At 36.7% G+C, this 14,893-nt stretch overlaps 1 protein-coding gene across 3 annotated transcripts in view; it reads right to left on the bottom strand.

Annotated features, from left to right (window-relative positions):
* Positions 1 to 5,437: 5,437 nt before the first annotated feature.
* The window catches only part of LOC106062944 (uncharacterized), a 56,956-nt gene continuing 47,500 nt past the window's right edge, over positions 5,438 to 14,893 (bottom strand). For all 3 annotated transcript variants that reach the window (XM_056016999.1, XM_056016998.1, XM_056016997.1), the window contains 5 exons: positions 14,124 to 14,225; positions 12,588 to 12,704; positions 10,248 to 10,318; positions 9,677 to 9,800; positions 5,438 to 7,977 (listed from right to left, as the gene is read on the bottom strand). In XM_056016999.1, the coding sequence (XP_055872974.1) occupies positions 7,859 to 7,977; positions 9,677 to 9,800; positions 10,248 to 10,318; positions 12,588 to 12,704; positions 14,124 to 14,225 (533 nt within the window). In that variant the 3' untranslated portion in view covers positions 5,438 to 7,858. The remainder of the gene's footprint in view (positions 7,978 to 9,676; positions 9,801 to 10,247; positions 10,319 to 12,587; positions 12,705 to 14,123; positions 14,226 to 14,893) is intronic.

The raw sequence follows: 14,893 nt of genomic DNA, 5'->3' as shown, positions 1-14,893 counted from the left end.
TATCAAGAACGAAAAAATTCTGAAGGAAAGTACGAAACATAAACCATAAAATAAAGAGATATTAAAGTCTATACTCTACCTACATTTTAAGATAGGATAAGATCATTTTTATTGATCCAATCAAATGAAAATTCAGTTTGACTACAATTGACTAACTCAGCGTAACTTCTGTAACATTTGGTGCAAAAAAAAAAAAGAAGAGTCTCGATATGTAGCATATTTATTTCTAGCATTTGAATTTTTTTTTTATTTGTTCAGTTAGGTTTTGCAGTCATCTACAAGTTATATTCCAATTTGTTATGGACTAGTTCGGCGTTCCTCAAACTGTGGGTCTCGCCATGGGGGGGGGGGGGGGTAAAGTGGTATGACTACCTATTTTTATCTCTTAATTACTTAGACTTACTTAGGTCCTCCCGCGCCATTCGGCGCAATGGGCGGCAAGATGTTTCCATAAAGATCTGTCACTAGCAATGTCTGAAGCCTCCTTCCGCTTGGTGTCCACTATACTGAGGTCCTCCATGAAGGTGTGGCGCCAAGTTGAACTAGGACGTCCCTGTTTGGGCGTTCCTCGTATTGGCCTCCATGTCATCGCAATTCTTGGTATGCATAGTTCATTTTGTCGGAGAACATATCCCGCAAACCTCATGCAACACTCTGTCACAACCTCACTAAGTGTTCACAGCAAACGCATAAAAAAACATGAACCAATTAATTAATCAATTCTTAGACTTACTTAGACTTAGGTCCTCCCGCGCCGTTCGGCGCATTGGGCGGCAAGCTGTCTCCATAATGATCTGTCACTGGCAATGTCTGGAGCCTCCTCCCATCTGGTGTCCACTGTTCTGAGGTCCTCCATGAAGGTGTGTCGCCAGGTAATACGAGGACGTCCCTGTTTGCGCTTTCCTCGTTTTGGCTTCCAGGTTATCGCAACTCTTGGTGTGCGTAATTCATTTTGACGTAGAACATGTCCCGCAAACCTCATGCGACGCTCAGTCACAACCTCACTAAGTGTTCGACTCCCAGTTCGGCATAGGATTTCCTTGTTTGAGATCCGGTCTGTGTAACTGACTCCCAAAATCCGTCTCAGCCATCTCTGTTGAGCCACATTTAGTCTTTTCTCAATTAATCAATTCATCATTAGTTAATTTTGTTTTATATCTTATCTTATAAAATACAGACGTTACTCCTAGATCAATCTAGTCATGCATGTTAATCAATGAATAACATTCTGTCAAGTCGTTGGTTCTCATGTCTGACTCAGGCAACCCATTCCTTGCTGTCATAGCACGAGGAAAGAAGAAGCATTTGTACACATTTTTCCTAGCATATGAGGGCAAAGAATTAATGTGCCTTAATCTTTGTGTCTCTGAGTATTTTATTAGGTTTTGTATTTGAAGATTATGATTTAATTTTTTTTATGAATAATTACTACTTTACTTTTAAATCTTATATGGAAAATGCATTAAGCTAAAGGGATATAAACCTTGATACAATGAGAGATAAGGCAGTTAGTGAACGATGCTCCCCCCCCCCCACTCAAAGCACAATCGGGACTCTTGTCAACATGCAAGACAGCAGATAGACAGCAGCAGCGTAAAAGTCGCAAGACCTGGAAAGTAACTTAAGCAACTGTATTCACTTATGATTGGTTCAAATATTTGAAGCAATCTCTTCGCTTTTTTTTTTTTTATATTCTGAACCTTTTCTTTTTTTCCAAAAAAAAATATGTGTTGCAATGACGCTACAATCTAAATTCACATTAGAGTATTACTTAAGTAAAAAAACAAAAAGGCATTATTACCAGTGTTTAAAAATTAAACTAATAAACATAGTTTCGTAAGTAGGACCATTAATACTGTTTTCGCCAGTGGCGTCAGCGACAATACCAATCCATAAAGTTCTCTAAAAGAAGACGTTTCAATGGCTATGCCTCAACAAAGAGATTCTAGAGTCCAGACGTTTTTTGTATGTCAGAAGGGTTAAATTTCTCCCGATTGACATAGGCCTACCATCGTTTTGTTGGCCAGTTGAAAAGTTGGTCTTCTTCTTCTATCTTCTCTATATGTTGGAGGATCCTATATCTGTGATGAACTGCGCAGTGGTTTCCAGATTTGGCAGCTCTCTCTATAGTTTTTGGTTGGAGGATCCTATATCTGTGATAACTGCGCAGTGGTTTCCAGATTTGGCAGCTCTCTCTATAGTTTTTGGTTGAAGGATCCTATATCTGTGATGAACTGCGCTGTGGTTTCCAGATTTGGCAGCTCTCTCTATAGTTTTTGTTCTATTAAGGCGGTGAGAGTTTTGAGGCCAGTGTCTTACTCGCTCCTCTCGACAGAGTATACAGCTTTGAAGGACATGGTCGGGATGTGATGCTACACAAGAGCAAATCTCACTAGTTCCTAATTTTAGCTTTCAGGACAGGTATAATTATCATGCGCATTTGCGCAATTAAGCAACGCCAACTGCATTTTTATTTAATAAACATGCATTAAGGTATAACCAATGACCAGTGGTAAATTGAACTGTAATAGTAGAGGCGTCATGTATTCGATAATATGCTCAAAGTGTCAAATGATGCACATTGGAAACACAGACAGGACATTAAAAGCACGGCTCTAAGAACAGACATTCGAAATTTTGCAACTTCATTTCAATAACACACATTATAGGGGTACCAATGATCTCCTCGTCACTGCTATACAACAATGCAATGACAAAAACACCCGTCTGCAGATCGAAAACAAACTTATTTACACGTCAGGCACGCTCCAACCTCATGGGATCAACGCCCAACACACTTTTATTTAATATGAGATGGGAACTAACACTCCACTCTTTTCCCATTCATCTTTACTTGACTTCTCCTCCCCCTTCCGATTTCCCGCGCTTTTACACCAGCGTGGATCATTTCTTTTCTGCCTCGACAGAGAACAACATGCAAGTACACTTAAGCCTATTTTGTGTTAATTGTAAGTCTTATTTTTGTTTGTTTTGTGGCTGGTGAAGGCCTCATACCCCGTACATGCTTTGTCTTGGTTCCTCACGTTTAACTAGGATGTATGTCCATTGTGCTTTTTTTTCTACAGTCTTATACCACATGCCCGGGCATGCTACCCTGCCTCATAGTAGCGCCCGGGTGGAAACGATCATAGGAGGAAACGATTAGGCTAAAGGGTAGCAAAACAAGACTCCCGTGGGGGTGCCTAAGGGGGTGCGAGAGCATCCTCATTGCACTGCGCAGAGTTGTAAAAAGGCTCCCACAACCTTGTCACAATCCAGGCGCTGTTCCTCAAGGGACCGTTACATAAATGGCGTGTCCCGCACGGTTAGCCTGGTATAGAAAGGAAAATGGCGGGGGTCTTTAGTATACGCGGCCTCTTGCCTCGAGTCTGACCCACCCGCTAGACAGAACAGTGTACACTGTTCTCATTCAGGTCGGTGAGAGAGAGAGAGCTTTAGTTCACTTTTGCTGGCCTAGATTTCCAAAAGCCGAAGGCTCAACTCTACCTGACAGTTTCAAGAAGAAGAAGATACCACATGCAGCAGTAAATCTTTGCATTTTCATTCACACTGAATTCTTCAGTGGTCATTTTGATCCAGTACGGTGGAGAGGGGGGGAATGTCATTCTCATCTGCACAATTAAGTATGTCTAATTGCTTTAGCATTGTTTTAATGATTGTTTACGTCATTCATTACCTTATAGCCAAAACTAAGTCTGCTTATAGTCTACTTTATGTTGTTGCTGGATATTAGCTCGCCATTCTAATTTCTGTGACGAGAATGTATATGTGTCTTGTCATAGCGACTCAAGTTTCTGGAGTCAGGCTGTTTAATCTTGGTTATGGCCCTTGGTTGATTATTGCCTGATGTTGAGTTTGTACTGTGTTGAGACGGAGTTGGCCGTGGGCAGCAGGCCTTAGGCATAGGAAAGCTAGGCAGAGGCCTAGGGCATCCGATTGGTGGGGGCCTGGCATACGACTAAAAACAATTTTAGTATTGAAGAAATAGTGAAACTTGTGCCCCATTTAATGTTGGAATACACTCGATTTTAAATAAATTGCGTAATTTTAGGTAAATTTTTCTATTTTATTTGGGACCAACAGATTCACTTAGCCTAGGGCCTCTAATTATCTTAGGCTGGCCCTGTGGACCCTTGATTCATGAATGACATAATATTGCATAACTTCACTTACAGGTACCATGCCATAGTTAATCCTCACTCTTCATTGTAAATGACCCTTTCATCAAGTTAACGCTTGTTGGCATGTTATGCTGTAACACAAATTGTTGTGTTTGGCTTCATTTTAAAGACTGTCAGCGTCCCGGACAGATGAGCCAAGGCTTTAAAAAACAACCCCGATTATTCACGTTTTCTTGTTTAAATTTTATTGTTATAATGATTAAATGTGTAGAATAAGTCTTATATTAGTTTTCTCTTTCCAAAGATGTCTAAACTTTTTTTATATAGATTTTATAGAATTCAACTGTTAATAGTTAATACTAAATTTTATAGCATAATGCCATCTCGAAACATAGTGCACTAGTCTTATGGTATGCAAACTTCAGAAAGTGAACAAGTTTTGCCAGTTAGTTTACAGAAATTTATTTACTTCAGTAACCTGATGTTCTACTGTTGCTCAGGCAACATGGTCTAAGTATGGAATGACAACAAGGCCTTAGTATGAGATGTAATGAAAGTATAGTCTGAAAGTGAGATGTAATGACAATATGGTCTAATGAGGAGATGTAATGACAATATAGTCTAATGAGGAGATGTAATGACAAGATGGTCTAATGAGGAGATGTAATGACAACATGGCCTTATTATGAGATGTAATGAAAGTATAGTCTGAAAGTGAGATGTAATGACAATATGGTCTAATGAGGAGATGTAATGACAATATGGTCTAATGAGGAGATGTAATGACAATATGGTCTAATGAGGAGATGTAATGACAATATGGTCTAATGAGGAGATGTAATGACAACATGGTCTTAGTATGAGATGAAATGAAAGTATAGTCTGAAAGTGAGATGTAATGACAATATGGTCTAATGAGGAGATGTAATGACAATATGGTCTAATGAGGAGATGTAATGACAATATGGTCTAATGAGGAGATGTAATGACAACATGGTCTTAGTATGAGATGTAATGGCTACACATCTTTCATCAATTTTTTTAACATCATTTTCAGTCACTTAACTAATCTTGTACTACTGAATCTCTAGCCAATTATCTTTAGTTCATTTATCTACAGCAACTAATTATCAAACAAGTATAACTGGTATTAAATGTATTGATTTAACTCTATTTTGACAGATTAATTAGTTTCAACAAAAAAATATATTTAAAAGGATTTTGTTTTCCCTTTTTCTGTATAATATAAATATTGCCAATGTCTTAAAAGAATAAGCAGACAACAACAAAAAATGTGAGCATTAAACATTTATTGCAGACAATCTAAAATGTATGCAAATATGCTGCAACCTGAATAGTATAATAAAATATTTTTTATATATATGAAATATATGTTTTCATGTATATCGTGGTATACTGTGGACATTATTAGTGTATCGAAAGATAGAAAATGACATAGTTTATCTGAGATAAGTGCCACAGGGACTTTATCTACTTATAACAATGAACACTCAAAAGCTGGAAAAAAACATTTGGTTTAGAAAAAAACAACAAAAAAAACCCCACAGAATCTGGAATCCAAAGTGACGCCCTTACAAGATCACTCTGTTGGTCTGAACGAAACTCATAGTGCCCTCGCTGAGAGGAGGCAATGTTCTAAGCTTGTCAAAGTCCAAAAGCTTAGGGAAGACATTTTGATCTAGAAGTGCACAACCCACAAGTCAGATTTCTATCCAAGGCTTATGAAAGGGAGGATATGAGTCTCCCAAGCAATAACCTCAAACAAAGTTTGGCAATCGCATCCAAAAGTAATTCTTAATAATAATAATAATCTTTATTGTCCGTATGGAAATTTGTCTTACAATTTGTCCATTACACCAAACAAAAAACATTATAACTATAAGAAACCAAAGTGTACATTCACACCTGACTCACTCATAATTTACATGTGACAAAGTTTATACCAGATTGTTCTTACTTAATGATTTGGTTGCCAGGGGAACAAAAGAGTGTTTGTGTCTGTTTGTCTTTGTGGGCAACTCACGTCTGGTTCAAGAAAAACTGGCCACCTCCCACCTCTGTTACATGGATATGATAAAACAGTGCCTCAAAACAGTGAACAATGATACTGACCATTGGGAAGACAGTTCTAGACAGCACTAGATGGAGAGAGATGGTGACCATGAAGGCTATGGAAAGTGAAAAAACATGGGCCTAAGCTCTGGAAAAAAAAGCATGCCACACAAAAAATAGCTGACTTCTCTACCACCACAGTGAAAGCCACCTTAACCTGCGATATATGTGGACGGGAGTGTCTCTCCAAAATAGGGCTCCACAGTCACATGAACAAGTGCTCTACAAGATGAACCTTAGTCATTCTAAATTCTTGTCATTTTAGCTGTCTTGTTTGTGTTTGTAATGTTATTACAGCGCCTTGAGCCTACATTTTGTTTGTTAACAGCACTTTATAAATAAAATTATTATTATAATTATTATTATTATTACAACTGAAGGAGGTCAGGAAAAAAACAAAACACTTATTATGTGTAAGCATTGACCTATTTTGTAAAACTGTTTCAAAGAAAACTGTTTCAAAGTTTCTACACATGCACTGTCATAATGTTGAAAAATTGAATTATGCATTCCAATTTTCCAGCAAAACTAAAAAAATAAGAATAGTAAAACTTTCATTTTAAGTGCAATGGTTCAAGGTAAAAATAGAACAGATTAAATAGACAGTCAACCTGTTCCTATTTATCAACATATTAAATGAATTGTAGAAATAACTACAATACTGGCTTGGAATATGAAACATAGAAAAAAAAAGAAGCATTCCATTCAGGTCAAGACTATTTGGTCAAGACTACTTAGTCAAGACTATTTAGTCCATCATATGAAAATATGCATTTAGCTTGCCAGGGTTACCATTAGCAAGGGTAGTTAATTGTGCATACTCTTCCTGAGATGAAGAATAAATACATTTCGTAATAAGGGGAAAAAAATGCAGTCCAACAGTTTTGAGTCAGTTCCTTTATGGTTCAGCTAAGCTGGGCATTCTATTCCACAGGCCTAGCGTAAATAGATATCTTGAACACACTATGAAAGACTAAATAACTGGTTGGTGGCCTATGCCCCAGAAGGGACCACAGGCAGAGATGAGATGATTCCAAACACAGTCCCACACAATACTCTACTAGTCACTCGAGACAAGCACACCAACAATCACAGTTTGTAGTATCCAATGCACTCATACAGAAGAGGCCATAAGCCCTGAGTTGACTGTTTTAACAGCTACCTGTCTCCTCAAACTGCCTGGTCATGCGGTTTGCACGCTGGACTGCCGTTTGGATTTATTGATGGTCCAGTGTTCAAACCCTGCCTGCTCCCATCCCCCATCATCCTGCGGGAGGTTTGGACTAGGAAGTAAACTATCTTCAACTCTGAAGGAACATCCAAAACATGTAAAACATTTTACAAAATATTTTTTGCAAACAAGTATACATATATAGGTGAATAATTTATCAGGACAAAAAACACACCAACTTGTTCACATGAGGCAGATCCCCTTTTGCTCATTGCTCCTGATGCTTTAAAGCTAATATCAATAGAAATGATTTTGTTTAAAACATTTTAAAGTTACAATAATGTTAAACTGTTCTGAGAAGACCAATTCGTTGTAATTTTGATAGATAGTCTTTAGAGTTTAGATTAACATTCTATCCTTCACTCAACATAAACAATCCAATGAATGAACGGTCATTCCCTCCCATGACCAAGTTTAGGCCGGAACATAATGCTGAGATTATGTCTCCCTCTTCTAGGTAAAATACACCACCTGAAATAGAGAAAATAGCCACTTCATACAATGATACTATAACGGCTATATTGTATTGAGAAGAAAAAATAAATAGAGGAATCGATCTATGCACATTCAGTCAATGCAAAGTGTTTAAATATTAAAGTAATTGGTGCTTTGTATTATTTAATAATGGCCACAATGACCTACTAACTACTGTCCAAAAAAAAAAAAAAAAAAAGTAAACTAAAACTCTATGGTTTAAGATCTTAATACTTGCAAAGACCTTCCTTCAGGGAACAATACCAGGGAAAAAAAAGAAGAGGCAGAAAGAAAAAGCAATGGGAAGACAAAATAAAGGATGAGCCTTCATTGAAAGAGATTCTATCCAAGGCAAAATACAGAAAGGAATGGTGAACGATGGTCAACAGATTTTGTGTGGTGTCCCAAGGATTCTACAGATTAAGGGATAAGTGTATATATATATAGTTTTTATTTTTGTTTATATTCAAGGTTACTAAGACTTCCATAGCCTATTTCCCACTCTTTTTCATCCCCACAAAGTCTTAAAGTGATTCCACCAACTACAATAAATCTTAGACGAGGTTTAAAAGTCCACAGAACTAATGTGAAACCAGTATTATGGTGATTGTTCCTAATGGTACTAAAAAGTTTTCCAATAATAAACCACACAACCTTTTCAGCAACTTGCTGAGCCTGGATGAACTTACTATCAGCTTAGCATTCTGAATATTTCTCTTTGCCAGACCAGCAAGTCAATCCTTAAGGTCTGTTATTTTATGGTAATTACAAACAGCAAAGAAACTCTTAAAGCATTTCAGCTTTTATTATGACCAGTACATTTTTGTATAATATCTACTCTAATAGCTCTCCTACAACGAAATGTAATCTAATTATAAGTAAGAAGTCTTTTTAAACGCAGTGCAGATGTTTTGGTCGTTTTGGCATGGCCATTTTGGCATTAAATGTTTTAGACACATTATATAAGTATATATATATATATATATCTAAATATATGATTATGTCTTTGAAAAGAAATGATATATATCTATGTTATGTATGTGTGTTTGTGCTGATATGTAATATTTTATTTGAAGAGCTGTGTTTGCCCATTAGATTTTGGGATTTAAGATAGTTGTGGAATCATTCTTATGTTGCTTAGCATTATAGTTTTTAGTGGGTTTGCAATAACTACTGATGAATTGTCTAAACCTTTGTTACAAATTTTAGAATGTCTACTTCATTTACTATAGTACAGTAGCAGGAAAAGATGACTGTTATTATAAATCATTGTGCGTTTTTTTAACAATTATTATGAGAACTTCTAGCACCAAAACAGCTTCGCCAAAGTTTGCATATTAGTCTGTACATACATCTTAACTTCTCTAGTTCCTTGGCCTATCATTTTAATAACTAGGTATGTAAACAACAAAATCTTAATTTTTTTTCCAACACACTTTAGGTAACTAAGTTACTCCATTTTAAATACCACCAAAAATAAATACTTAACAATTCAACCTAATTAAAAATATGAGCATGCTCATGTCTCCACTGTGTTCAATTTAAATCTATCTACTAAACTAAACTGCCATTTACGATGCATTTTTTGGAGGATGTTATTATTTTAGTAGCCGAAATAATACATAAATAATAAGTCTAATCTCAACTTGTATACTCCATTCTAGAAACCAGAAGGAGCTGAAAAGAAAATACCAACCTATAAATTTAGATTCACCAGACCCTGACAACTGCTGATCACTACATGTGTGCACGGTTCTCAACAAAACTCCATTCGTTGGGTACTCACCCGTACTAGTTTTTTGCACATAGTGGAACCAAGTCTGAAAACAAGAGGATTAGCATGAGATTTTTTATTACAGAATGTATTACACCTCTTCATATTCATTTTTTTTCTAAGTCTTTTTAGTTAATGTGACTTTTTTAATAGGAAAAAAAAAAAGCACCCCTTTCAGGACAGGCACATGTAATTTAGAAGATAAGAAATATGGAATGAAATCCTAACTCAAGTTCTCCACTATTTCCCCCAAAGGAAAAAAATTTGAAAGGCATAAAAGTCAAATTAATAAGAAAAAGTTTTTCATTCAGAATCAAATGTGTAAATGTAATGACAAAATTGTTTTGTTGGTTTTCGGATGTTCCTTCAGATTTGAAGATATTTACATCTTTGCCCAAAATTCCAGCAAGGCAGCTGGGAATTGAGATGAGCGAAAACCATCACACCATTATTATGAGAGCATATCACATGACCATCAGACCAATTAGCTTACTTGGAAAGTCAGATCCAAACAAGAGACATCTGTAAGTTTGTAGGTTATACTACTGTATACGTAGTACAAACCTGAAGAAGAAAAAACAACATTTATATTTACTGCATACTTAGGCTACTGCTGTGTAAATTCTTAGTTGTAGTTAGAAAAGGACAAACATTCTGAAGCCATGAATAAAATCCAACACAAAGCCTCTGCAAACAGCAAATTAGATATTTTACAAAAAAAGGTCTTGACTGGTGGCATGAATATAATAAGCAAATGGAATGTACCTAAGACAGAAAACCTATTGATTGTTAGACCTTATTTATAGTTTAGTTATTTAGCGACGCACCATAGAAGACGCATATTGAACGGGACTAGTGACGTTTGGGATATGTTGGGTTAGAGACCGGAAAATCAGTTAGCGATAGAATACTCCAGGGTAACGACGTGTTTAGTGACAGAGACTTCTACTGTGGCCTTTATTAGAATAAATCTATGTGAAGTTGTTCATCAGTGTTGACTACATCTCTTCACTAGTTAAAACCGATGTTTATTGTTTATCTGGCTTGTTGTTCAACTACACGGAATACACCCGAACAATTACACCCAAACGCTTGCAGAGTAATTGGTTGAAATTCAACAGTCATCCATAGTTGACCTCAAGACAGCCTGAACAAGCAACATCACATGATATATTTAGTATTGTCCTTCAAAGCTGAATACTATATCAAGAGGCCTGAACAAGACACTGGCCTCAAAATCCTCTTACAGAAGAAAAACTATACTGAAAACTGCCTCTCTGGACACCACTGCGAGGTTCATCTCAGATATAGGATTACTGATCTCAACCCTCTGACATGTAAAATGAGAACAAAGAAGAAGTAGAAGAAATGTATTGTATGTTTAAAACTTCCTCTTGTGATCTATAGGGCAGATAATTTTAAGGCCATCTTATTCTTTGGCCAATGGTTAACGAGCAGGGTGTCATGTGGCCAGCACAACTACCAACTGCCTTTACTTTCTCCAACTTAAGTCAGGTACCCATTATAGTTGGGCGGACTCAGGGGTGCCCTAAAAATCCCAAAATTCAAAATCCCAGTCTACAGTGAGATTCAAATCCAGGACCCAAGGTTTGGAAGCCAAGTAGTTAACTACTCGTCACTGTGCATTGTATATTTAGCAGGTGGTATAAAAGATAAAATCACTTTTAAGATTTGGTCACATCTAAGTGATGGAAGTTTGAGCAGAGGATTACTCTACATGGCATGCCACAGTCACAAAGTTAGGCTAGCTTGAACGAGTGCTGGAAGAGAAAATGCTGAAACGACTAGAAATTGCCTAGAAGCTTCAGAAACTGTCATTCAAGATATATATACATGTTGAATTTAAATCAAAATTATTTTTGCTCATGAAGAATGCAGAAGGAAAGTTACTGAATTGGCAATAATTAATTATGGTGTTTTAATGTATTCACTTAGTAGAAAATTATAAAGTTGCACATTACACATATGCTTTATTCTGTTTACAAACTGTATAATATTGTTGAGTTTCTCAACTTTTTGGCTTAATCTCTTCGTAGGAATCATAGAAACAATCATCTTAACGAACTTGACATCGCCAATTCAAGCTGCATATAAAACTTTAATAGTAAAAAAGACACTGTACACAAGTTACATTTCAGAACTGTACAATCACCATACTTTACTGTAAGTTCTCCTTTCAGACCTTGTGATTTATGTGGCAGATGATGTAAAGGTAGTGTGTATCTGTGGCCCAAAGGTTAACAAGGGTGTCATGTGACTCTGAGGCGCCTAAAGATCCCGAAATTAAAAATTCCAGTCTTCACCAGAATTTGAACTCATTACCCATTGTTTGGAAGCCAAGTGCTTTGCCGCTCAGCCACTATGCCTCCATACTTTACTGTACAAGCACCATACTTCACTGTACTTGAATGCACAAGCACCATACTTCACTGTACTTGAATCTACAAGCACCATACTTCACTGTACTTAATTTACAATCACCATAGTTCAATGTACAAACAACATACTTCAGTCTACCTCACTTTACAGTCACCAAACTTCAATGTGCTTCACTATTCTATCACCATACTTCATTATGCATTCCAGAAGCACACAGACCTTAGCAGCATGAAGGTTGTGGTTCCCACAAGATGACCCGTGACAATTATTTGTTTGTTAATAGCACTAATGTTTAAATGACTGATGATTGACATGATAAACCGTAAGAATTAGCTCAAATCTATGTTTCACCATTTAACTCAAACTCTTAACATCTACAAAAAAAAAAATTAGATGATAAAGTAACAAGTAAATTAGTTTTAAAGGTACTAACCAGTACTTAATATTTTAATCCCGCCAACAGACACATGGAGACCATTATGATAACTTCCTGCACTCTGCTCATCTAATCTTAACTTCTCAGGATGGTGGTTGTTGAATTCTGGTCTTCCTGGAATGAGAATTACAAATCATTGTTTGCTTATATTTTGTATGCTCGAAAACAAACACTGAAGCTAATGTGTGTGCAGGTGTATATATACATTCAGAGAGCAACTAACAAAGTCATTAACAAATGTTTAAATTATAGTCAGACCAAAAACTTTGTTGGCCTCCTTCAGGCAGAAACATCCCCACCCCCATATATACAACACAGGCAAAGGTGGCACTTGCTGTGGTGGTAGAGAAACCAAATATTTTTTTGGGGGGGTTTGCTTGTCTTCCAGAATTTTTAAAAATAGCTTTTATGCTTATAGCATGCTCGAAGCAGTAAGGTTCAATCTCAGTTTTGGATCATAGGGGGGGAGGGAGTAGGTTTTCCGTGCTGTCTTTAGGTGCTTCAAACATAACTCTGCTTGAGTTCGGTGTCAAACCTTGAGTCCCCTTGATAGGAAGCCAAGCCAAGTTCAATTGCACTTAGCCTCTCGGCAGCGCATCCCACCAGAATTAAAATCATTACTTTTTAGCCGTCCAAAGCTTTCTTCTTCACCATCTCTTTCCACCTTTTCATTATAGGGTGGTAAGGGCTGGGAACGAGATGGAGCCCCACACAGCAGTTCCACCCTCTTCACTCTGTGTCCAAAGGAACGGTAAATACCTTCTTCTTCTTCATCGTTCTCATTGTTATGTTGGAGTGTTCATATGACTAGACCAATACATGAGATGAACTGCGCAGTGGTTTCCAAATCAGGGAGCTCTCCATATAGTTTTCTTTCTGTTGGGGTGATTTGGGGCCAGTGTCTTATACCGGCCTCTTGGTAGAGAGAGCAAATACCTGATATTGTTAAAGATTAGCAGCATCATAGGATGTGTGCAAGAGTGAAGCCTGCTATTGATAATCACATGACAAAATAGGTGACTTGATTTGGTACTTTAGTGTTCTTGGATGTGACCCCGATTTACACCACGTGCATGTGTGCTGGTGTCGTATTTCACATGACTTGGCAGACCCAGTTGTGACCTTCCTATTTTGCCATATCCAGTGCAGACAAAGCCATTGTTCAAAGAAGATCTATTTGAGTTCTCTTTTTTTTTCCTTCATCAGAGCTTGTATTAGGCAATGGCTTTTCTTTTTTTGGGTTTCAAATGTGTGTCCTGTGACATTTGCGAGAGCTCTGCCACTGTCAATGTCATAGGCCGTTTCATGCCAGCAGTTTTCAAATGTCAGTGAGGGCCAACTGGCACCTGAGTTGATCTGTACAGCACTTCGGGAAGCACTTTAAGGTACTTTCAACCCAACACTGATGAGACAGACTTAAGTTTTACTTACCAGATTTTTCCTCAGATAGTTTAAATCCAATGTGGGCATTTGGAAGAACAGAGAGAGACTTTTCAACCCAACACTGATGAGACAGACTTAAGTTTTACTTACCAGATTTTCCCTCAGATAGTTTAAATCCAATGTGGGCATTTGGAAGAACAGAGAGAGACTTGCCAGAAGGTACACTAACATTCTTCTGTTTGTTGACACGCTCTGAAAAAAAAAAGAAGCAATTTCTACATTTCTAAAGAATAATGCTAGAAGTATCTAGACGTTTTTTTTAACCGGATTGAAGGATATTACAAACCCAAGAGAAATATATAAAGTAATTTGGACATTTCTTAAAGTGGATATATAAAGGTTATAGAGAAATATTTCTGAGTCAAAAATAGACCAAGGAAATCAATATGAAATGAAAATATGTAAACTATTTGATTGATGAAATAAAAATAAAATTAATGTAGATTAGCAATTTATTTTCTATGGAGCCATTGATTATAGGATGGAAAATTTATTTTCTACAGAGCCATTGATTGTAGGATGGCTCTGTAAATCTTATTAGTATACAAACTTTTAGGATGCTAAGAATAAAACATTTAAAATTTCAAATATGATCAAAGAAAATTAGTACTAATATAATATGTAAATTTTAAAACCTAATAACTATGATTATTATGAAAATTAAATGATATTCTTATCTTATGAAATACAAATGCAGACATTACTTCAAAAAAAGAAGATGATTAAGTCCTACGCGTCAAGCATGTTAACAATTTCTTAAATTCTGCCAAGTCATTGTTTTTTTTGACTGGCTCAGGCAACCCATTCCATGCTCTAATAGCACTAGAGAAGAAGGAGCACTTGTACCAATTTGTCCTAGC

The sequence above is a fragment of the Biomphalaria glabrata genome, chromosome 18 (genome assembly GCF_947242115.1).
Source record: "Biomphalaria glabrata chromosome 18, xgBioGlab47.1, whole genome shotgun sequence".
NCBI lineage: Eukaryota > Metazoa > Mollusca > Gastropoda > Planorbidae > Biomphalaria > Biomphalaria glabrata.
Note: the sequence above shows the minus strand (reverse complement) of the source record. Positions and strands in the feature narration are given on the sequence as shown.